The 25,066-nt window shown below is 31.9% G+C and overlaps 2 protein-coding genes and 1 non-coding gene across 12 annotated transcripts in view; all 3 read left to right on the top strand.

The window, feature by feature from the left end:
• LOC113512845 (glycogen synthase kinase-3 beta) overlaps positions 1 to 2,815 on the top strand; it is a 37,875-nt gene extending 35,060 nt beyond the window's left edge. For all 9 annotated transcript variants that reach the window (XM_031911075.2, XM_031911076.2, XM_026896785.3 and 6 more), the window contains one exon: positions 103 to 2,815. In XM_031911075.2, coding sequence (XP_031766935.1) covers positions 103 to 152 — 50 coding nt within the window. In that variant the 3' untranslated portion in view covers positions 153 to 2,815. The remainder of the gene's footprint in view (positions 1 to 102) is intronic.
• Positions 2,816 to 5,185: 2,370 nt separating this feature from the next.
• LOC113512828 (vam6/Vps39-like protein) lies at positions 5,186 to 19,442 on the top strand. Of its 2 annotated transcripts, none has more exons than XM_031910986.2 (13): positions 5,186 to 5,219; positions 5,646 to 5,798; positions 6,940 to 7,067; positions 7,583 to 7,786; positions 7,954 to 8,140; positions 8,495 to 8,612; positions 9,143 to 9,269; positions 13,035 to 13,421; positions 14,269 to 14,491; positions 14,876 to 15,331; positions 15,681 to 15,910; positions 16,715 to 16,849; positions 17,363 to 19,442. In XM_031910986.2, exons 2-13 carry the CDS (start codon positions 5,687 to 5,689, stop codon positions 17,516 to 17,518), a joined length of 2,463 nt encoding a protein of 820 aa, XP_031766846.2. In that variant the 5' UTR covers positions 5,186 to 5,219; positions 5,646 to 5,686; the 3' UTR covers positions 17,519 to 19,442. The 2 variants fall into 2 exon arrangements, with proteins under 2 accessions (XP_031766846.2, XP_026752559.2); XM_026896758.3 differs by lacking the exon at positions 5,186 to 5,219 and adding an exon at positions 5,226 to 5,535.
• A 5,050-nt stretch (positions 19,443 to 24,492) lies between these two features.
• Trnar-ccu (transfer RNA arginine (anticodon CCU)) lies at positions 24,493 to 24,565 on the top strand. The gene has a single exon. It is a non-coding gene; the product is annotated as a tRNA-Arg (tRNA).
• The last annotated feature ends 501 nt before the right edge of the window (positions 24,566 to 25,066 follow it).

Below are 25,066 nucleotides of genomic sequence, written 5' to 3'. Positions count from 1 at the left end.
ATCATTATATGAAATTAGTTTTTTTTTTAATGTAAATTTGACTTACACACATTTCTTGGCTTGTTCGCCTCGCCGCCGGCTGACTGTGCGTGTGGTCCGCAGGCGAGAGCGCGGCGAGCGGGCCCAGTGGCGGGTCCCCGGGCGCTTCGTAGGCGGCGCGCGCGCCGGCCGGCGCCCGGACGGCCGGACGGTCCGGATGGCCGGCTCTGGACGGTCCCGGACGGCCCGGCCGCCCCGCGCCCGCACCTCGCGCCTGCATTTACGGCGGCGGCGCCTGCCGAGCCGCTCGCTTCGCTCCGCCGCCGCGGACGGCTGCCGACATCGGACCTCTCCGACTCCGAGTTTAGATTGAGAGTCACTCGTATGCTATTTAGTGATAGTCCTTTTCGTGTTGGCCATCGGGAAAAATTAAATGCATAATAGGTGTTTCGGCGAGTAATCGTGTGATACTGTAGTGTAATTGTCGATAAAGCTTGAGCTGTCGTAGTCGGTAAGAAGGGTAAATCCATTATAGAGTCTAAACCGTCGCGATGTGATTACTTTGTACTTTTGTAAGCTCAAATTGTCTTTTTATGTACATACCTTAAATACTGTTTTTAAAAAATATTGTTTATTTGGTAAACGACAGATAACTATCTGGAAAAAATTCTTTCTTTCACTTTGTAATATTTACTAATATAACAATTTTTTGAATTATTTGCTTTTAACTGTGTAGCCCATAATTCTTCGAGACGATGTTGCATTAGACAAAAAGAGGTAGTCACATGTTTGTTTCACGTGAATCACCTATTGAGAGATAGCCACATGATACTGTAGTAAGGAACGTAACCTTGCTTGGGCAGTGTAATCAGTAGGGAAGACATATTCAGTAGTGCATTAGCGTATTTATTGTTGGAACGTATCACTATGAGACGTACGCCTAGTGTTATTTCAACGATGAAAATTAGCAAACAGAGCATTATTTGCATTCATAGAGAGCATACTTGTAAATTTTTATAACTAGTGTAAACTGATCTCTCAAGATAATTTATAATATTTAACAATATCACAAAATATTATCTATTTGTATAAACAATTCAGAGAATATAAATTTCTAGATATACATTATTAGATATTTATTTTCTCGGCAACTTCTTTGTTATTAAACATTTTATTGCGGTGTACCTCGTCTTATCCAGTGCTGGATAAATGTAATGTATTTAATAGCACTGTCAGTGTCCTAATGTAACAACATAGTTTTTCGATAATATTGTATTCTATATTCAATAAATGATATTTCTATTATATAAAATAAAATTTGTCATTGAGAACACTATTATTAGTAGTCATTTATGAAAACAATGTTAAAATAATGATATAAATTTCATTGTCATAGTTTTAAGTATTCAAGTAATTTCATTTTGCACTTCAATTTGGCATACAGTTCCAAATTAGGCGAAGGTATTTAAATCTTTAATTGTAGACTAACGAAATCTTTTTTAATGGTGTAGAAGTAGCCTAAACGCATGACCTTATTGGTATTAATAACCATTACCTCTTGCACCGTTTTTTAGTATGCGACTTTTTAAAAATGTGGCAGCTGAGGATGTTTTGATAAAGAGGGGAATCTACTCATCGCTTACACCAGTCAGTGCTGATGGATGATGACGTTATCGTAGTTATTATTTTATTATATGTGAATTAGTAATATGCAATAACGAAATTATTAATCCTAATCTATTTTTAGTATCTGTCGTGACATGGACAACTAGTTAGTTCTCGGTGACCCCTCAATGAAATTAAATGATAGAAATGTGGTGTGCACAAATGATCACACTTCAATTCATATTCATACCCATATCATTGTCAATCATACTAAATATAATTGATTTTTAACGATCTTGATGAGAGAATATACGAGCAGCAAATATTGCTCTTTTAAAATATATAATTTTAGAAAAAGAAATATTTAAGTTCTATTTCTTTGATTGGATTTAATTTTTTTACTATTACAATTATTCTGTAATAATATTCCTACATGTATTACGCTAAAGCCCCGAATGCTAAATATATTTATTATACATTATTATGTATTACAATTATGTACCTATGTACTATTTACGTATAAATTATTGTATGTTAAGTGCGCTCGGCGCACCGATTTGAAATCACATAGTGGAGCTTAGTTATCGTCGTTAAGGCTATTCGTTTGCTGACACACCTTTATAATTCGTGTAAATATATTATTATAATTATCTTTATGGCATGACTCTGAGTAACGTTTATCGATAATTGTATATCGACTAGCGGTTAGTGGACGACCTCTTGCACTAGCGCAGTTGTCAGTTCGCTCCGCTTGCAGTCTGAGGCAGACTGCGGCCTGGGGCTCCGCTGCGGACTCAGTAAGGGACACGGTAGTTTAGATATGCATATTTTTATTAAGTCTATCTAATATAAATTTTGTAATCGACGTTGCTTCTAAAGACCTTCTGTGTAAAAAGTTATAAAACATACTAGTGACCTGAACGTGTGAAGCGATGTTTATGAACGTCTCTATCCCACTGAATTCTCACTTTCACGATTTGCGTGCACATTTCTACATGAGAATTTCCCATAAAATACATAGTTCGAAATGGGGTTATGACTTATAAATTATTTAAAGTAAAAAGAGTTTCTTATTACTATTACTTGTAATGTTAAATTTAATAGTGAGTGAAATTTGTATTTGTTTTAATATTTGTTTTACTGAATTTGAATACATCATAACACCCATATCGTTGTTAGTTATGAATGAAAATAACCTAATTATAAAAGTAAATATTAAATGAATAGTAAACATGGCTTTTCATTTAATAGTTAAGGATTTTATTCTCCTCGTGACTTGCATTTTTTAATTTTATAAATTATGACTTCTACAGATGAGATACATTATGATCATAGAAAATTCAATTTTGTTTTTGATAAACTAACAACTATTCCAACAAATTTATTTTTAATGGATGATAATGGAATGTTACCTCGCCTACGCTAACGGCATACGCTGACGGAGCACCAGAGAGATGATAGGTGAGGATGAAAAGGCAGGTTTGTTAGTCCGTCGTGATGAATACACCCGGAATTTAGTACGATGATTTCCAGGGGGGACCACGTGGAGGTCGACATGACAAGGTATATTTTTAGCAATGGGATTGGTAGTCCACATTATTTATTTTTTTTTTTTGATGGATGAAAATGGTATGGTAACCCCGCCTGCGCTAACGGGATACGCTGGCGGAGCACCAGTGAAGGGTGATAGATGAGAATGAAAACAAGCCAGTTAGTCCATCATGATGAATTCATTAGCAATTAACCATGATAGTTTCCAGGGGGAACCGCGAGGAGGTCGACCTGGTTGGGTATATTGCTATCAATGGGATTCTCAGTTTCCATTACTAACAATCTCTTTTCCCCTAGTCCACATTATTAACAGTCCCATTTTCTCTAACAATTGTATTACACCTGTTCAGGTTCTAACTAGAGTTTATTTTTATGAGGATAAAGTCAGGTTAGTTGGCCCATGACCAATTCAACAAGAATTAACTATAATCGTTTCCAGGCGAAACCGTGTGTAAGTCGATTTGACAGATCATATTGATAACAACTGGGCTGCTAGACTTCATTGCTTACAATTCTCTCCCCCTATATCATGAGTTTCCTGTATATATATATTGAGATATATTGAGAACCAAGAATGTGCATTAATTTTAAAAACTTGTTTCTGAATTATAGATTGAAATGTAGTATTTATCTACAAAGTAAATAAATTTTTATCATGACAACATTAGTATCAACTAAACCTTACAATAATTAAAAAATTCCCATTTAAAGTGGCAAACTAATTTGTTAATAGCATCGTTTCGGTTGACCATTGCATCCAGATTTTTTTTAATGGATGATAATGTAATGGTAATTGCTTGTGTTAATGGTATATGCTGGCGGGGTACCAATGAGGTATGGTACGTGAGAATGAAAAAGTAGGTCAGTTAGCCCATCGTAATGAATACACCTGGAATTCAGCACGATGGTTTCCAGGCGGGACCATGTGGAGGTCGACCTGACAAAGTATATTGCTAGCTATAGGACTGATAGTCCGCATTACTAACAATCCTTCCCCCCATTGCATCCAGTAAGTAAAATCTAAATGTGACACCATTGATAATTGCTAATTTTAAATAGGTATTATCTGTCACAATTGTTTCCTAATCCCACGTGAATATAGCGTCTAAGGTATTAATTTAGGATATAAACAAATTATACATACATACATACATATCTGTCACGCCTGTCTCCCATTAGGGTAGGCAGAAACAATGGAACGCCAAATGTTTCGATTCAAACAAACCTCTTTTCCTTCTTCCACATTCATTAATCTTGTCATACACGCTCGTCGGTTACGGGTACTTTTAATTTGGCCCTTCTTCAGCAGGTTAAATTATTACATATAATAATAATAATTACATATAAATCATCAATAAAACAAACATTCTGTTATGAATATTGCGTAATCGAATATAGACATACTGTAATAGGTAAGTGACCAAAGCTGTGATTATTAAAATTATTCTTTTTTCCATCATATCATTTCAAACTGACTAGTTAATTCAAAATGTAGAGTATATTTGGTAAATTATAATTTATTTAACTCTTGCGGCAACCTTTGAATATTACTCGGCACATCAAAAGAGTTTTATCTTAGCTTCTGGCTGTTCTGTGATAGGTATGTCATTTTTGTTCTTAAATTATTTTCCACAGGTACGAGTTACATTCGTTCACTAATTGTTTTAGGCATAGATTTAGTATAACATAATTATAATTTGATGTTTTTAGGTATTCATGTAATACAAAAATTAAAATAAATGTTAAACAATATTACATAGATTAAGGATAGTACCAGCGTTCCTTCGTAGAAATAAATTGTCATTAATGAAGATAAACGACAAATATTCTTCAGTTTTCGACTATCACAAACATAAATTAAGAAAAGTAGTTAAGTATAAAGGTAAGTATAAAGTCGCACCTAGTTTGCTGTAGTACTATTTTTTTGTCTAATTTTTTTTGTCTGTTATTCCTTGTTCTTAGGATTAAAGTCACTAGAAAGCATTTTGTGAAGCAATGACAGCGTTTTGAATGACAGACAGAGTGACATTAACTGCGAATGACTGATGTAATTGATCGATGTGATTGTTTGATTTGATTTCATTGTGAGTACGAGTAAAATAATATTAACTTAATACTAGAAATTTACAGAGAAATGTTCTAAACAATACTATTATATATATTTTTTCTGGCATAGTGAATTGTGAATAATATGCATATAGTTTTCGCATAAAAAAGTTTATTAAAATTTTAAAATAACTATCATGTAACCCCAGTACATTAAGACAAGATCATTGTTATAAAATTTTTCAGCAAATCTTGATTTTAGTTGTACGTATTTGTTTGTAATCATGCACGAAGCTTACGAGGTTTCTCCTTTACTTACTGTTACTGTACAGATAGAAACTATAGCTGCTTATGGTAAGGAATAAGTTTCACTTGATCTTAGTGCTATTATAAAGATTAATACTTGCTAATAATGGTGGAAAATTCATTGTTGAATCAAATAAATATATATATAATGTTTTCAGATGGCAACCTTTTGTTGGGGACTAGGCAAGGACACTTGTTAATGTATTCATTATCCACCAATAATGGGAATCAGGGCAAATATGGATTACAATTGCTACGATACTGTAAAAATTTTAGTAAAAAACCAATACAACAAATTGAAGTGATACCAGGTACACTATGTTCCCTTAGTAGAGTAGTATATCACATAATGAAATCGTAATTACAGTTTCTGCATTATAGCATAGTGTGGTTGAGAGGTCACTAAATCTATAAAAAAATTATTACTAAAATTTAACTTGTTGATTTAACAAAACATTTGATTATGAGAAAGTATCAATTAAGATTATTTATTTGAATTTGTTGTCAAAAAAGTTACTCTTATAGTAAAAATTGCTAAAAGGTTAAATACCATACATTACATTATGCTATAAATGAGCAGAATATGGATGCTAAAACATAAGTGACATGCTTTAATTTAATTATATTTCTTAAAAATCCAAGATTATGATGAACTACTAGACCTTCTTTGAAAAAAATACTAGTTTACAAAAAAAACATGACTGGTTTTTAAGACTTTTGTTGTTACTAGTCTACATTAGAGATATCTAAATCTACAGAATTTCAAATACTCTTATTTGCAAATGATAATACAAAGGGATGGATTCTGAGGCACCATTTCTTTAAAGTTTAAATTTGATGTCATGGTGAAATCTTTATTGTAAGGACCAATATGAACTAATTTTCTAAGAGATTTAAATAAAATTATTATAAATTTAGTTTATAATGGTCTATAAAACATCAATTTCATGAAATTATGAATTAAAATATTAGGTTAAGAGATGATAGATTTAAGAAGATGGTGCCTTAAAATCAAGTCTAATGTATAATGTAATAGTATTTAGTATGTAACAAAGTAGTTAATTATGAATGAGAATTAAACAGTACTCTAAACTGCATCATTTACTGGTTAATGGACAATAAAATACATGAACAACTTGATATCTAATATCATCATCTTCCTACTCTTATTCCAATTATTATTCGGGGTCAGCGTTATATGGTTTTATCCATATTACTAAAGGATTTGGCTTATAGTTTTACGACCGGCTGCCTGCCTGATGTAAAAAAAAATATATATATAATATTTATATAAGATTTCTTAGATACAGTCTAAGAAATTAAGTTATAAGTTAAATATAATATGGCAGTGAAAGTACACATTGGTGAAATATGTAACTTTTTATATACCAGTACTTTTGTAATAAATAAATAAAATTTGTCTGAATATTTTTAATTTTTTTTGTATTACAGAAAAGAATTTACTCCTTTGTCTATCTGACTATGTCCTGTCTACATATGACATCAACGGTGTCAATTTCCCTCTTATTGAAACATTTCCACAAACCAAGGGTGCTTCACTTTTTGCCTTAGATAATAAAGTAAGTAAGAAAAATTTATCAAGACACTTTTATATTGAAACTTGCAGACAATTTTATTCATGTGATACAGATATAAATAGATTTTGTTCCATAAATAAAACATTGACATAATAACATATGTCTTTCTTCATCCTAAATACATATCACATATAAGTATGTGTCAAAATTTAATAGCAATGGTTTCATGTGTTAATGTGTTATCATGTGTTAATGTGTTAGAATACTAACAGATCTTGTTCTACAAAATAAAAACACTGATTTCAGTTATGGCAAAATCACTTATTTTGATTTAAAAACTATTGATTCAATTTTGTTAAAATGTCTATGGGACCAAATTAAAAGTATATCTTTTTAGATAAAGAATTCTTCAAATTGGTTTATAAATGACAGAGTTTTGAGGTGACAAACATTAGAAAAAATATAACTAAATAAGATCATCCTTTTTGTTTTTAAGTTGGTTGAATTAATGAAACTTAAGATTATAATAAGACTAATGTTTTTTTATATAATTACAGTCAACAACATCAATGACAGGAGAATCAAACTCAGTTGTTCGTCTATGTGTGGCTGTCAGAAGAAAACTGCAGTTATACTATGGGAAAAATGGGCAATTTAAACAACACTTATTTGATTTCTCCATACCAGATGTGCCTAAAGTTCTGGCATGGGGCCAAGAATATTTGTGTGTAGGGTTTAAGGCTGAATACACATTTTATGATGTTAGTAATTTTTTTTATTACTTTTTTAAGTCCTAATCATTGCTACTATGTATAAATTTGGTTATGAAAATTCCTGTAAAAATTTTAATGGAAATTGAAAGACAAACATATAAACTAAATCTGCTCTGACATCTTCTAGTTTTTTTTTATTTTATTTATAATTTTAGCTCTCTTCGGGAAAACCTAAGGAGCTGTTTCCAACTGGAAGTTCTAAATCCTTAGAGCCAACTATAGCTAAATATTCAGAGACATCATTTTTACTTGGACGAGACCAAACCTCAGTACTTGTGGAAGAAACGCAAGATATAGAAATTAAGAAAACAATTAGATGGTCAGAACCTCCTATAAGTGTTGGTATGACAAGAAATATTTATTAGCAATATATTACAGAAAATATTTTTTTTGGATTAAATGTTTATTTTATATTTGATTACACCAATGTTACATGAATCCTTGAAGGATTTTTAACAAGTGGCGATTTTATTGCTATTTCTTCCAAAGAACCTTTGGGTAGAAGAAATTAAAAAAAAAATTAAAGTTCGACATGTAGATAAGTATTATTTAATTAATGTAAAATTAATAGAAATAAGTCATTTTAAATGTAGTAATATAAAAAAAAAAAAGTATTGAATAGCGATGTCGGTAGGTTCTACTACTACTATTATGTACTATTATTATGTTAAAATATAAAATGGTTTTTTTTTTCAGTTTGGGATGAGCCATTTGTTTTAGGTCTACTTCAAGATCAAGTGGTAGTGCAAACTGTAGAACCTTCATTATTTATACAAACAATACCAGAATTAAATAAAGCAAGACTGATGTATAGGTATGTATATGGAATATTACTTCAAAGTATACATAGTTTATTATGTGTATATTATGTGACTACATTATTGAGTTTTTAACTATCATTTGCAACTTTATGACACACGCCTGTAATTTAGATAATGAGGAATTTTACCTTTTGTTACCATAAAGCAATAATCGGTATACTATTTTATTTACTCATTATTATTTTTTTAGTATGAATGGTATGATAGTTATCATAAAAGTCAAGTCGTGTGTTGGCTTATTTTTATAATATAATCAAAGGTCAAGTAATAAGAAGGTTCCACATTATGACTTTCTCCTCTCCCTTTTTTTTCTCTCTCTCTCTCCCTCTCTCTCTCTCTCTCTCTTTCTCTCTCTCTCTCTCTCTCTCTCTCTCTCTGTCTCTCTCTCTCTCTCCCTTTCTCTTTCCAAAATGATGTATAATTATTAATAGACAGGTCATATTATATAGCTTGCAATTGGTTTTAAAATACCATTATATTTTTTTTGCATATTATTATAATATTTTATAATTGTTTCTTTTAGATGTAAGCGAGGTTTAATATTCGTGTCTTCAGTTGGTCAAGTGTGGTGCCTCAGTTCAGTGGATGTCACAAAGCAAAGACAACAACTTCTAAAAGATAAACAGTTCCAGATCGCTATCACTCTAACAGTAAGATATTTCGTTTACAATTTAAATAAATTTTATGACATTATAACAAAGTGCACCGATAATTGCATGTAAAATAATTGTCATCATTTTGCTGCTCATAATATACAATGACATAATAATCCTAGTTTGAGGAGTGAGTATCTAGAATGATTGTATGCAGCTTGTTGGTAATTCAACACAGATATAAAATTTATTGTAATAGCAATAGTGCCTTCGTTTTTTCTTAAAAAATTCTGAACTGGTTGGATGTGTCTTGCTTGTAATTGTTATTTTGGAAACAATAAACGCTTTGATTAAAAATCTGTCTCTTAATTAAATAGTTTTGTAATCGGTTTCATAACAGAAATATCGAATACCCACATGGTCCTCCGAGCCGGATATGAACCAGCGACCTATGACGCTGGATCAAATCACACGATTTACTGTTTCCAAAATAACAATTACAAGCAAGACACATTCAACCAGTTCAGAATTTTTTAAGAAAAAACGAAGGCACTATTGCTATTACAATAAATTTTATATCTGTGTTGAGTTACCAACAAGCTGCATACAATCATTCTAGATACTCACTAATCACCTCAGATTTTTTTAGAAGAGAGAGCGAGGTTACTGTTTCCATTATGATAAATTGTAATCTGTGTTGTGTTGCCTACAAAGCTTATTACTTTACACAGTATTTCAGCAGTAACTTATCTGGGATTTATATATTTATAAATGTTTTAGTATAACCAGTACTAATCTAAGTAACTAACAACTAACAGTTTGATGATTATAAATTAATATATGCTTTCCCTCATAGAACAAAGTAAATTATATTTTTAGCTTTGCCCACCAAGCTAAAATTTTAATAAATTGTATAGTTGTTTCGGTAGAAGATTCATCATTTTGTTTTATCCTTATTAGTCATTAAGTTATTTGTATCATAGGTATATAGGTGTACATATTTATGTTTTTATGTCATTTCGGATCAGTTACATTAAAATAATTGTTGGTTAAACTCGTCCAAGTGGTTTTTGATCTAAAATTTATTCTAGGCATATATTTGTTTTTATTTATGTAGTAGTATTTATTTTGATATCTAATGTGTGATGTATTTCTCTTCCACTATACAATCCTATTTACTGTTTGTATAAATGTAGGAGATTAGAGTGAATTGTTTTTTTTTATTACATACATACTGAATTACAGAAAGTATGTTCTATTGGTATTCAGAAACCACGTAGGTTTATATTAATGCTAAATACATTAAGACTATTCAACTTGTATTAATAGCATGCAAGAAGTATTGTTTTAATTTACACTTAAAGTTGTTAATAGTAATATTATCCCGTACATCGGTGGGTAGTTCGTTAATAAGTCGAGGAACTAGATAGCCGTACGCTCACCATAACAGTTATTTACACGAGTGCTATTGGTGCAAAGTCATTTCCGTGCGATTGCCCACGTATATACAGCATGATTAATTTCATTCCAATATTTTTTTGTTAAAAAAGTTTTAGGTGTAAATTAAAGGTGTACAGTTAAAATATTATATTTAAAAAAAAAAAAAACCAATATCATCGTCATAATACTGCATCTTAATTTTGGGAGATACAATATTTTTTAAAATTCTTCATTAAAGTTTAAAAATATCATTTAAATATGTTTTATAAGTGCGTTCATAACTTGACAACCCATATTCAACATAAGATTCGGTCAATGAATTATACAGCATCAATTTTCCATTAAAGGGGGGATGTACATGTTTTTGTATATATCGTGTGAGAAGAGTAATTTTATTTTGATTATCAAATCTGATTTGTAATAATAGTTTAAATGTTCTTGGAATAAAATCTAATTAAGCGTTAATCCAGGACATGGCACATATGTAGACCAAATTTTATTTAAATCCCTTCAGTCTTTTAAATATGAATGAATACTAAATATTCTAACATCTTTATAAACTCTTATACTTTATAAACTTTTAATTTATAATATTGGTATGTTATGATACTACATTCTGCAAAATCTCAATCGTTCGTAGTTATCATTTTTAATAGTATAAAAAAAGTCGGTGATCGCGTCTGTTTTTCGCTTCTAATCAACGCAATAGATTTTGATACTGTTATTTTCAGTGTTATTAAATATATATATAATATTTTTTACGGAAGTTCCTATCTACAATTTGCAATCATGCAAAGTCGGGGTTTATGATTCGTTGGTATACAAAGGAAATTTTGTTTGGTGGATATATTTTTGTGTGTTGTAATAAATGGCTCGTGTATGATCTTTAACTATGATACTTTGACCGATATTATTTAAATTTAAACAGCTCTCGAGAAACAATTTGTCCGTTTGGTAAAATTTTGAAACTATTCACTATATTGGCGTATACATATCAACGCCGCATGGGGTTTTACTTGTAGGTACTATGAAATATTAATTTATCAATGATTATTAAGGTCATTGATTTATATTTATGTAGTACTACCGTATATAGCCAATTTGTCCTTATCATCGTTTTAAATCTCATATAATTAATTGATACTTTTTTATGTTGCAATTAGGCTAAATATATTAGTTTTTTGTTTATGGTTTCGTGCTTCATTTTTTCTTTAAACAGCGCTATGTTTAAAGGAAAAATAAACCAACGACAGGCGACCATTATAACATTATTAAATGTAAGTAAATAACAATAAGGAAAATGTGTATATAATTTTCATGTAAATCGTGTGTTCGATTTATTATTGTTTATCGCTATAGGTTATAATTTATTCTGTATATATATATATTATATTTATTTATATTATAATTATTATTATATTTGTACATTTTTGTCTTTATTTGCAAAAGCTCACATAGAAGTGTGTGGTTTGTCATTGTGATATTTGCACATATTGTTTGGTTTAAACAAAAATGCCTATGCCGACAAAAATAAAAAACCGAAAGGGAACGATAGCTTTATTAATAAGTGTAAGTAGTTTTTTTTTTAATGAAAATATTACATTTCGCTCCTTAGAATTTTTTTTTCTATGATTTTATTGTGTGTATTTGTATGTATATTTTATGACTAGTATATGCGAAATTAAATAAACAAATCTCCCTTAAAATAATTATTTAAAATGTAATTTTCTTTTAAGTATATCCACGCATGTTTTTTTCGTTTTCAAGCTCATCATTTGTTTACCTTTTCTTATTAATTTGTAAATTAATTTAACACAAAATAGTCTACGAGTAGATCACAACCTACTAGGTCCATTTTTCTTATTGGGATATAAGCTATTCTATGAGATCTAGGTTAATTCTTATTCCAAGAAAAGTTGGGAAAAACAATCCACTGAGGAACCGATTGTCCGTTTGAAATTAGCGTGTACGAATATCGTAACATGGGATTTTCATATTTTGGGATATGGTGTATCGAGTGGCAAAAATATCCCAAAAACGGTCAACCAACTGGTTTTCGTGTATTTTTTTTTTAAAAGAAATGCGTCATTTTTCTTGTTGCAAGTAATAACTATAATACATTATATTAGGTACGTGATTCTTTCACGTGTTTTTGTCTAAACATGAACGAATCGCGTAAGTCTACTAATGATGATAATGACCCCTATAAAGTACAAATTCGCTTACATATGAATAAAAAAGTTCAGCTGCTTTTCGTGAAATGATTGTAGATGCCACTATTCTAAGTTATTCTAAGCTGTATAGTGCACATGTCTTATATTTTTACCTCACGTTTAAACATAACATACTAACGAAATAATTACACTACATTTTTTATTGCAGAAACTGTCAGAATGTTCCCAAGAAGAAAAAGAACACTCACAACGATCGATACAGAAATTGTTTGCTCTTGATCTATTCGACTCTAAAGAGTATGCACAGTCCATGAAAGAATTCATTAAACTAAACATTGATCCAGCTGAGGTTATAGAGTTATTCCCTGATTTAGATAGCAAACCTGGTCCAGAATCGTCTAAAAATAAGAAATTAAAAGGAAAAGACTTGGAGAATGCATTAAAAGCTTTAATAGATTACTTGCTCGCGTTAAGAGCGAACATTGGCAAGAATACCTCTCAGGTTTCCGGTAGCCAAGAAGAGGGAGGCAGTCAGAGAAATGTGACACAACAGCTGGAACTGATCGATACAACATTATTGAAATGTTATTTGCAGGTAATTACGTTATTTCGTTACATGAGTTTTTTTTATAGTAATCAAACGTATGATCCGCTTGATGGTGGTAGTCATTTAGTCTGTGGACGCCTGCTAATTACGGATGTTATGTGTATTTACTAAAGATCCCAATAATTAAATCCTATATTTTAAATACACCAAGCCAAACTATTCTGTTGAAACCCTATATAAATTGATCCAATAATTTTTAGTTGATATCCAGATAATGAGATTGTTAGATAGAAAGATTTTAATAACGGTCTTATTCCAACCAATCTGAAACAACACCTCAGATGGTTGGGATTCCGAGGCGGCTCTCTTCCGAGAAAAATGCAGAAGCGAGATGTGCTCCTGGATACAGCCCTAATAGTGCGCCGATTTCTTTCTCTTGGGCTCTGTTTCGGCCGACTGTATTTTTATCAGGGATTATTTATTTATTTTTAGGAAAACATACAGCCTCATTCAATTTATTCATAGTCAAATTACATTTATGTTGAGCCATAAATAATTTTCACATTTGCGTAATTACACAATCGGTTCTTATGTAAAAAAAAATAGTTTGCCATCAGTCCTTTTTACGAGAAGACATGTGAATTTTAGGAAAAAGATAAAAATATATGTGACCACATAATTATAATAATCGCCTAATTCTCAAGCTATAATATCGGATAGGAATTAGGCAACTAATATCTAGAAAAAGATGAACATGTTTATAGGCGATGATTACACTTTCCATCAGGTAGATCATAGGTGTGTTTTCCATTCCCATACAAAAAATGAAATTAAGAAATAAGAATCTGGGAAAACAAGCTTCTGTTTTTATAATTCCTTTTAATATTTTTTTTAGACAAACGACGCCTTTGTTGCCTCGTTATTACGTCTTAATAATTGTCGCTTAGAAGAAGCGGAAAAGACTTTACTGCAACATGGAAAGTACAGCGAGCTTATCATATTGTATCAAACGAAGGGGCAGCATACGAAGGCGCTGCAGCTGCTTCGAGATCAAGCTAAACAGCCAGACTCTAGTCTAAAGGGTTACTCTAGAACTAAAAATTATATGCAGAATTTAGGTTTGAATTTTTATATTTTAATATGATTTATAGATGATTTTATTTCATAATATGTTACTTTGGATGAAAGGAACGTCATGTTAAATTGTTATTTAGACCAACTACAGCTATTGTTTATCGTTCTCCTTGCTACTATTACAGGACCTTCATTCTGCTGATTTATAATTTAATAATTTAAATATAAGTTAGACCATTTTATGTCTAAATTAACTTGCAATTTTAAAATTAGTAAGGTTTTAAAATTATTTGTTAAATAATTTTAAATCCTTACTAGATTTAAAATTATTTGTTGCGCTCTAGCCATTTCTAAATCTTGCTTACTAGTAGTATTTACTTTGAAGTGAAGTAATTTTTCTATTATATACCGTTATTGTTTTCTTCTAGGTGCGGAACACATTAATTTGATATTTAAATTCTCCGATTGGATACTGAAAGAGCATCCAGAAGAAGGATTAAAAATATTTACAGAAGATAAAGTGGAAGTAGAAAATTTGCCCCGTCCAAAGATATTAGATTTTTTGTTAAGAGAGCATGAGACATTAGTGATACCATATTTAGAGCATGTCATTCACACATGGAATGATACTAACTCGTTGTTTCACGACGCACTAATTAGAATGTATAGAGAAAAAATAACGGACAAAAAGGGGGCTGTAACGGAAGAAGAGATACAGCATACCAAATCAAAGCTGTTAGCGTTTTTGGAGAAATCAGTACATTATACACCGGAGAGGGTGATTTTACATTTCCCTAACGACAGTCTGTTTGAGGAAAGAGCTGTTATTTTAGGTAAACTTGGAAGACATGAGCAGGCGCTCGCAATATATGTACAGATTCTTGGTAAGCGTAACATAGTCTTATTGGCAGTACATTTTAACACTTTTAAACAATTTTATAAAATATTTTTTTAATTTGTTTTATTTTTGTATTTTATGCCTTGACTTCGTCTACGCTTTTTTTCTTCAATGCGGTTTAATTCCGTATTGGACCCAGACAAATTTTGTAACGATTATGTTTTTTTTTTTGCATTTGTTTGTCGGTTTTTTTTTTATATATATTTAAACTTGGAATTATGCAAAGGATCTTTCCCTTTTTTCGTAATTTCAATGAACATCACAAATGTTAAAATATAAAACAAATAATATTGTTGATGAATATATTTTTTGTTTATAAAGGATATTTCTTTCAGGTGATGTCGATAGAGCAGTGAGATATTGCGAGAACGTTAGCGAAAATTCAAACGATCAAAATCAAGACGTGTACGTGATGCTAATGAAGATCTTAGTGAATCCTGAGAACAGTAATGCACTCAGTGGGCCCCTAGAGAAAGTGCCCCGGAATCCCAAAACTGCAGTACCAGATTTGGAGACTGCCTTGAATATACTGGAAAAACATGGTGATAAAATATCACCACTAAAGGTTTGTAGAATATAAATGTGTACACATTTTTTTTATTACGATTAATCCTGGTAAATAATAACAAATATATTTTAATTTTCCTACTAAATCTTCTGTAGTAAATAAAAGCCGACTAAGGGAGGGCGAGGGATAGGCAGCAGCATCCCTATTAAAACATCTCTAAAACCTGACTACGGTTATCAATCCGTCTGCCAAGCGTGACAATTATTGGCATAACACCCCAAAGGGGAGGCTTATGTTCAGCAGTGGACAGTTAAAGGCTGATATGATGAAATAAAAATATCGGATAAATTTACCGTGTGGTCCCAACGTAGAATAGGTTACTCTTTTCTTTCTCGTGGGTGTCATAAGAGACGACTGAGGGAACTTAATGGTCGAAGGATGGGCTGCAGAATCCCTCTTTAAACATTACCAAAGCTTATCTGCGGTTGCCAACCCGCCTGCCAAGCGTGGCAATTACTAGCATCATTCCCAAATAGGGAGAATCCTATATTTTGCAGTAGACAGTTAATGGCTGATATAATTAAATAAAATAAAGGAATTTAGGTATCTTTGTCCTACTCGTGTTTCTGCCATTAAGCTTGCTTTATCATACCGAAATTCATTCGGATTGAAAATAAGTCAGTAAAATAAAAGAGCATGGAGGTATAATATTTTAGTTCTTAGGTCTATTGATGAACGCTCATAATAAAAATTATGTTAAATGCTTAAGTGCTTCTTATATTTTTTTTGCATAAGCGTAACTTAAATATGGAAAGAGGTCTTGCTTTGATTATAAGAGGATTAATAGTAGTTTTTGTGCAGGCGTTATCCGTATTGCCAGATGATGTGCCCCTGACGAGATTGAAGCGTTTTCTCGAGTGTGCACTGGATGCACAACTAACTCTCAAGCGACGTACTCAAGTTTTAAAAGGATTGCTCTCTGCGGAACATATGCAGGTTTGTTTATTTTATGTTGACTAAATATATAGTATATTGTATATACTAAGTATTTTAAAATAACCTGTTATGTCTAAACATAAAGCTTAAATATAAAGATTTGTGAGTTTGAATATTTGAATGTGTATTTTGAATAAAACTTGATCGAATACGAATGAAATTTGACTTTCTTGTTGGATTTAGTATGTTTCTATTCACGGGTTAAACATAGTAAATTATTGCACGTTTTTATAGTAGAAATCTATTTTAAAATTAAACCTAGTATGTGTTGTATTACATGTTTTAGATATCGCACAATGTTTTAATGCTATGTAACTTATGCAGTAACTTTTGTATTTAACATTATACTGTGGTTTTATACAAGTTATTTGTAAATTCAGATATTTGTTGCTTGGTAATTCATAACACAGGATAACCTAACTTGAGGACCAAGCGATTGGTGCGATTCTGTGGTACATATACCAGAATAATTCGTCTAAGAAATTAATTTAATATTTTATTTGTCCCACCCAGGTACAAGAATTAAAACAATTTCACGAATCTAAAAGTGTGGTCATCAACGACTACAACGTATGTCCAGTCTGCAAGAAACGATTTGGCAACCAGAGCGCATTTGTGCGGTATCCTAATGGTGACATCGTGCATTATTCATGTAGATTAGACAAGTAGAAATTGCTAGATTTTTATTTACTTACCAGAGGGAGACTTTGTACAAAAGTCGTTTGCTTGGGCACCTCTGTCCCATTCGTGTTTGTACCGTGAAGCAGTTGTGTTTGCATGGCTGTGTTTCGGTTTGAAGGGTGGGATATGGCAGCGAATTTACAGGAACAACACCCGAGTCCTCAGTAATGGCAACGCATGGGAGGTATCATGCGCGAAACAGTATACTCTGTTATGTCCATGGTACGGCTCGTATCTATAGGTGACGGTTGCCACTTTTCATTAGGTGGGCCGTAAGCTTGTTTGCCATTCTATGTTGTATAAAAAAATTCTTCGAATACAGAGTTTATTAAATTATAACACTAGATTGTATAGTGGCTGCTCTTATTTACAGCATGTTAACATTTTATTTATGTTAATGAAAATAATATATATTAAATTATAAATTATATTAAAATAGCTTGCTAAAAATAATTGTTTTCGAATATGTGTACATATTGCAACATATAGACTGCTTGAATGAATTTTATTACTTGGCTAGGCTTTTGGCTACGTGAACGCTACGAGTGTAGTAAACATTGTATATAGCGATTGAACACACTGTCACAAGAAAGAGAGAAAAAATAATTTACTAAGTAAGTGTGGAAACCACACTCATAACAATTCATCGAGGCCCTACTGTTATATACTATTATTATTTCCTTAAATTGTAATGCAATTGTAAAATACGGAATTGTAGTTTAATTGACGTTTAATAAACTGCTTCAAGGCAAAACATAAATTTCTGAGCTAAAACGATATATCTAATCAGGAAATTGCATATGTTTGACAGATATTTAGCCATCTTATAGCAATCAACGTCGATCATGTTCAATTTTGTGTTACTAATTTTGAATTCACAATTTAACTTGTATCAGAAAACAAAGAAAATTATAAGAAAAGATATTATTTTAAATTTGAATATGTTTATTGATTGATTTCCTTGTATATAGTTGTATATTGACTTATTTCATTTGTTCACAATAGATCCTACTGGTTCGATTTTTGTCACTGTCTAATTGTTTTAGGAAATCCACTCTAAAAACTACATTTACAATGTATAATGCTCTGTAGAAATACTGATTGTCCGTTTATTTCTTATTAATAGCTACAGACTAGTGTAATCTTATTAATACATATAACAAAATTGAAATTAGACAACGTCTGTACATGGGAGATTAAATATCTCCCGATAAAAAAATATATGAGCTGTCTTAATAAGAGTAATTGAAACCAAAATAATAATTTTTAGAAATTTTGTCCGTCTGCCTGTCTGTATGTTTGTTCCCGCAAGTCGGGTAAATTACGCAAAATTGCATCAAATTGGATACGGATTTCGTAGTTCCATTCCTGAAGGTGTAATTTAAAAATTTGTGTGTGTTTTGATAGACATCAAGTGGTCTATTTCATTAATTTTCCTATTTCTAAAGTCTACCTGCACAAAATTGCGGGCAGTAAAAAGCTGGTTATAAAATTGTACCCATTATTAATATTGAAATATTTTTATTTATGCATTTCGTATATCATTGTTATTATAGATGTCCAAAATTGAATAAATAGTTAAATAAATGTACTAAAATTAATAAATTAGGTGTTTATTTGTACGTAGATAAAATCACATATTTATTATGTTATGATCACATAAGACTAAACAACTAAATATCTCCAAAAATAGTAAGCGTATTAGAATAATAATGTACATGTGTAAAATGAAGTATATTATTGAGTTCATACTTATATAATAAGAGTATAAAAGACACATCTTGTACAGAAGGTTTTGTAAAAATGTACAATGTGATATTCTATTATATATAACTACCTGTTTATATTCCATTATGTTACAATTGGTTAATCAATGTATTAAACTAAATATTATAGCAAATTTTTATGCGGAGTATTTGTTTCATTGTACGTTTGTAAACCCTATTTATGAATGTGTTAGACGTGATGAAATTAATTTAGTAACAAGCATTCCTAAACATACTAAGATAAAATAAAAATAATTGGCAAGAGATTTTTTTTCAGGATTAAGAATTTCAATTTACATCGAATGTTTCGTTTTCAATTTAATATATATTACGGGAATCATACACTATATTACGGGAAATCAGATAAAAGACATCTAGGAACACAACCTCAGAGGCACTGCGCAACCTACTCTCTGAGACAATTTAGAAAGTTCGTTTCCCACATTGGTTTGACAGTAAATCGAACTCGGTAAGTCATTTATGCAAAGACTTGTGCTTTCTACTACAAAAAAAAAAAAAAAACAATGCTACAAAAGCCAATATATAGGTATATCTTTAAAACAGATGTACTCCTGAAAAATTACTGTTTGTTTCGTGCGATTATCGAATTAGTGACTATTGTAATGGTGTCAAAAGTTCGTATGGAAGAACTGCACTGCACTGCACTGCAATTGCACCTTTGTGTGCTCGTTAGAATCTTTGGACTTGTAATTTTTTTCTATATCTAGTCTATTTCAATAGAATTGAATGAAAATCTAAAAAAAAAAAAAACGAATAATGAGCCGACTATAAGAAATAAGGCAGTCTGTTGATGTATATGATTAATTGATTGAATGCTTCGACATGTTACTAATTTTATTTAAAGAGTATATCTATGGCAATTTTAACAATATTTTGTTGCCTTTCTATAAATTCCATTAAAACTGAGGATTAAAAAAAATACAATATTATGTATATAGGTGGGTAGTATTCGAGATGGTTTTTTAAACGGAGGGTTTGTTTAGAAAATTTGTTATCAACAAATAAACAAACGGCTCTTGCAACACTCTAATAAGAAGAAAAAATATAGTTATCTATTCAGTTACTTCGATAATAGTTTTAGAACTTACGACATCCACGGCATCCATTGAATTCAATCTACATGTGTGTTCTATTTTATTTTTTATCAATACCGTTTTATCCTTAGATTATAGTTTTATCTAATGATATATTTATAAATTATTCGTTATAGTCAATAGGAGCCAGTGATAAAATTAGATACGACGTGTCCGAAAATAAAGTTTCTGTCGATTGACGCCTAACAAAACGTGTTTGCACATTGTAAAGAATAAACATTTGTTTATGTGCTCCCATTTCTATAATTTTACATAAAACTTTATGATATACTTAATTTCACCAATCATTTAAAAAGGATTAACAGTATAATGTAATTTATCCTTACTAATATTATGTAAGAAGTGATGATGAAATGTAAGTTTGTTTGTTGCCTTATAGCGCCTTAACGGTTTAATCAATCGTTATGAAATTTGGTATATACGTACTATATGGAATGTGAAAGGATGTAGGCTACTTTTTATTCTAGTTACGTGGAAGAACTCGCTAGTAAAAGGAAGTAGCTCATAGTCATTTGTCCGGATTGATTATATACGCACAGCCAAAACTACTATCTCCCATATTTATTAAAACTAAAACCTATTTTAATTATTATATTATTTTATCCATTTCATTTAAATTGCCAACACAAAAGAAAGAGACAAGACAGTTAAATATTTAAAAGAGATCTTTATGATAGCATTGACGTCTTTATGTATAAGGAGTTTTTTTTTCAATGGATAATAATGGATCTCACCTGTGCTAATGGTATACGCTGGCGGGTCACTAGTGAGAAATGATAGGTGAGAATGAAAGGGCAGGGCAGTTAGCCCATTGTGATGATTACTCCTGGAATTCAGCATGATGATTTCTAGGGGGGACCACGTGGAGGTAGATCTGATAGGGTATATTGCTAGCAATGGGACTAATAGTCCGCATTACTAACAATCCCCTTCTCCCCTATATAAGGAGGTTGGTCTAGAAAGCTAAAATTTGGGATACAATAACATTAGCATCCGCTAAGAAAATATTTATTGAAATTTTAACTTAAAGGGGAAGAAACGAATTTACGCGTGCAAAGCTCCGGGCAATAGCTAGTATTTCATTTATACCTGAATTTATATTTAGGTATAATAATGAAGTATATAAATATTAAAAAAATATATAACTAATATTACACTACTAGTAAAATTTACCACTGGTGTAATGAACTGGTAAACCCGGATAAAAACTTGTTTGGTTGTAGGTATTATAGATACATAGGTGTCATTTATTCGATACGTCTACGTAGGTAGACGTATCTAAAAAATGAATAACCACATGGCTAAGTGAACTTATTATGATAACTCTGTAATTAAGTAGGTACAAGTATATTTAGTTACTCACGATGTATTTACGTTTATTATTGTACTAGTACCTACAAATTTTATATCCTTTTCGTTCCGTTTTCCTCATTATTGAGGTTTCTGACTTCCCCGCAGAATAATCTACAATAATATTCTTCTACACACAATTTTAGGTATTCGTATAAAAGTGTTCTGGAGGAGTTACGCAGACCCCTTCCTTATGTCCCTAACAATGCTTCAGTTCTGGTCTGACCGCCGTGCGGTGCGAACTGGCTTGTCACGCCATCTGTGAAGTTACCTCTTAACGAAACCCCGTCGGCATGGAGCCCGCTTCCGTTGAAGAGCAGCGCGTCGTAATCAAGTTTCTCTCGAAACTCGGCAAGAATGGCCGTGAAAGCAAAGAGTGGAAGACATCCGGGGAACCACGAACAAAAAAATCAAGAAAATCCCGCTCAAATGTCAAGACAATGTTGATGTTTTTTTATGTTCGGGGGATTGTCCATCAAATTTTATATCCCTCGTTGATGGAAAATTCTACGTTTTCCGCCTCATTATTCGAGGGCGCGAGAGGGGCGTTTCTTCACCACGACAATTCCCACACCTCTCTTGTTGTCCGTGAGAATAATCTATTCAATAATATGGAAACGGCGTTGGCACAAGTGCATTATGTCACAGGGGAGTTAAAATTGATTTACCTGAATAATTGTACACACAATTTTAAAAACTTTTATACGTATATATGATAGTAATTACAGACATCTTGTTGGCTAAATTGCACTTAGATACGGATTTTTGCCTTTGAGGAGATTCGAACTTTTGACGACAATTACTTTCTGACCGAAGTGTATTATCATATTTATATACTCGTACCACCAGACACTAGCTGCTCTATAATGATAATGCGCCAGAATGTCATTAATAGTATGGTCCAGGGGGAAAGGGATTGTTAATATTGCAGTCTACTAGTCTCATTGCTAGCAATATACCAATCAGGTCGACTTCCACGTGGCCCGCCCTGGAAACCATCGTGCTGAATTCAGGTGCATTCGTTACGATGGGCTAGCTGACCTGCCTTTTCATTCTCATCTATCATCTCTCACTTATACCTCGCCAGCGTATACCGTTAGCCCAGGTGGGGTTACCATTTCATTATCATCCATTAAAAAAAAGTATAGTCCTCATACTATACTCCGAACTAGGAAATCGTTTATACTGGTGGCCCAAACTTCGAGTAAAGCTTGAACAAGTTGAAAGTGTTGAACACTGCGCAAAGACATGTCAGAGAGTGCCCGTGCGTCTTTTTAAAGAGCCGGGTTCCTCCTGAATAATAATTTTAATAAATATGCCAATAATTTATGAAAATCGAAATAAACATGCTTTTGGTGTAGTAGAGGTGCTTCATTGGGATAAAAATCAAATGGTGAACCCAAGAGGTTACCGTCCTACGCATACCAGTGAATTGTGATAGATGAGGATAAAAGCTGTTCTTTTGCTATGTAAAAGTAATGTGCGTAATTTGACTATGGTCTTTTTAGGAGCTACAATTAGCTCCTTTTTCAATAAAGTAACAACTTTCAGTCATATGTGTCGTCACAGTCAATTGATTTCCGTTTCCGTTCTTCTGTTATGCAAACATACTTTGATGACAAAACATTTATATTTTTTGTTCATTAGTCATAGCTTCAGAGTCCATGTTTCTCCCAACCAATCATTTTTTCGCCATGTCGGTCCCGGCGTAGAAAGGGCCAGCCAGGCCAGGCAGGGCCGGCCAGGGCAGCATCGTCCTTCTTGAAACATCTCTAAAACCTTAATTGCGGTTTCAAACCGCCTGCCAAGCGTCACAACTACTTACAAAACTCCTTTTATGAGGAAGACTTATGTCCAACAGTGGACAGTTAACGGCTGAAAGAATAAATTGTTATGAGTTTGTAAATATATTTGAATATTACTAATGTATATTATAATAAAATATTTTTTTACATAAATCTTTTTGGTCTTTATGTTACGTTCATATTTACTTTACGCCTTCTATAAAGGTTGCAGATGTAACTTGGATAAATAACATGGGAAAACACGTACCTAACTATACCTACAGCTCAAAATCAGAGGACATACCATGAAACGTTTTCTGTAATTTCGAGGTTAAACGGAACACTTATCATGTACTTTAACATAAAGATTTTATGTTAAAAGTACATGATACATAACGTTTAAAAATGTTAAAATATCGACTTTTATGGTAGGATTTATGATGACTGAAATGATAAGCTCCACTTACTGGGATGACTCCTGTGAACAAAAACACGAAATTGAGTCCGAAAATTCGGAAATTCTTTTCATGATAGAATCCTGTTTATTACAATTGGTTATGTACTAGATTGACTTTTAAAAAGAATGCAATGCATAAATAAATTTCTTGATAAATACTCATAAAAAGGCTCGATGTTTTCCATCATTTATATTGCAAATTCTACAGAAGATATATAATAGAATTGTCTAATACTACAAATTGGATTAAAATTTGAAATAGACCATATATCTTATTGGAAGTGCGTTCTAACAAGACTATTGTAAAATGCTGCCTTTTGTCTACTCTATTTCTGTTTGCGTGTTAATTAATGAATGGTCGATAATTTTATTATCTGTTGATCGTGTGGACGCACCCGCAAGTGTCTGCTATGACGCGCAATGACGCAACAGCCGACACCGTATCCGCGACGGTTGAACGTGGGTCGTCGCTAACGCCGGTCCGCCGCTCGCCTCTGTGGCCCAATGGATAAGGCACCGGCCTCCTAAGCCGGGGATTGTGGGTTCGAGTCCCACCAGAGGTACACTAATATTAATATTAGCATTTTTGTAAAAACTGTAATACGTTTGCATAATTATCATTAAAGATTTTCCGACTAATTCGCAATTTCTGGAGACAGATTGTATTAGGTCGTAATCGTAATTGATGACGAAGAAATCGTTTCGATATTTTTTTACAATTGGTCTAAAGTTATTCGTGCTTATATGTACTTAAATTGTGCTTATACCTACTTAAGGATAATAGTTATTTAAAAGAGCAATAGGCTTAGGGCTTCAAGTTTTGTAAAGGTATGCGTGTATTTATCTGATATAATTTAATAATAATGGAAATAGTTATTTACCAATGTAAAATTTTAATTGTAGTTTCTTTTTTAATTTTTATATAACTTATAAGGTCAAGTAAGCCGACGATCCACGTTATAGAAAAAGACAACTACATAGATAAGAATAATAGCATGGTTTTTACAGAATACGCTGCGACGCCTATGTTATCTACATTTCTAACTACCTATGACTTGGAACTG

Source organism: Galleria mellonella, unplaced genomic scaffold (assembly GCF_026898425.1).
Source record: "Galleria mellonella isolate WM207_F2 unplaced genomic scaffold, CSIRO_AGI_GalMel_v1 utg23, whole genome shotgun sequence".
Classification (NCBI taxonomy): Eukaryota; Metazoa; Arthropoda; class Insecta; order Lepidoptera; family Pyralidae; genus Galleria; species Galleria mellonella.
The sequence above is the reverse complement of the archived record's forward strand: the minus strand, read 5'-3'. Positions and strand labels throughout refer to the sequence as shown.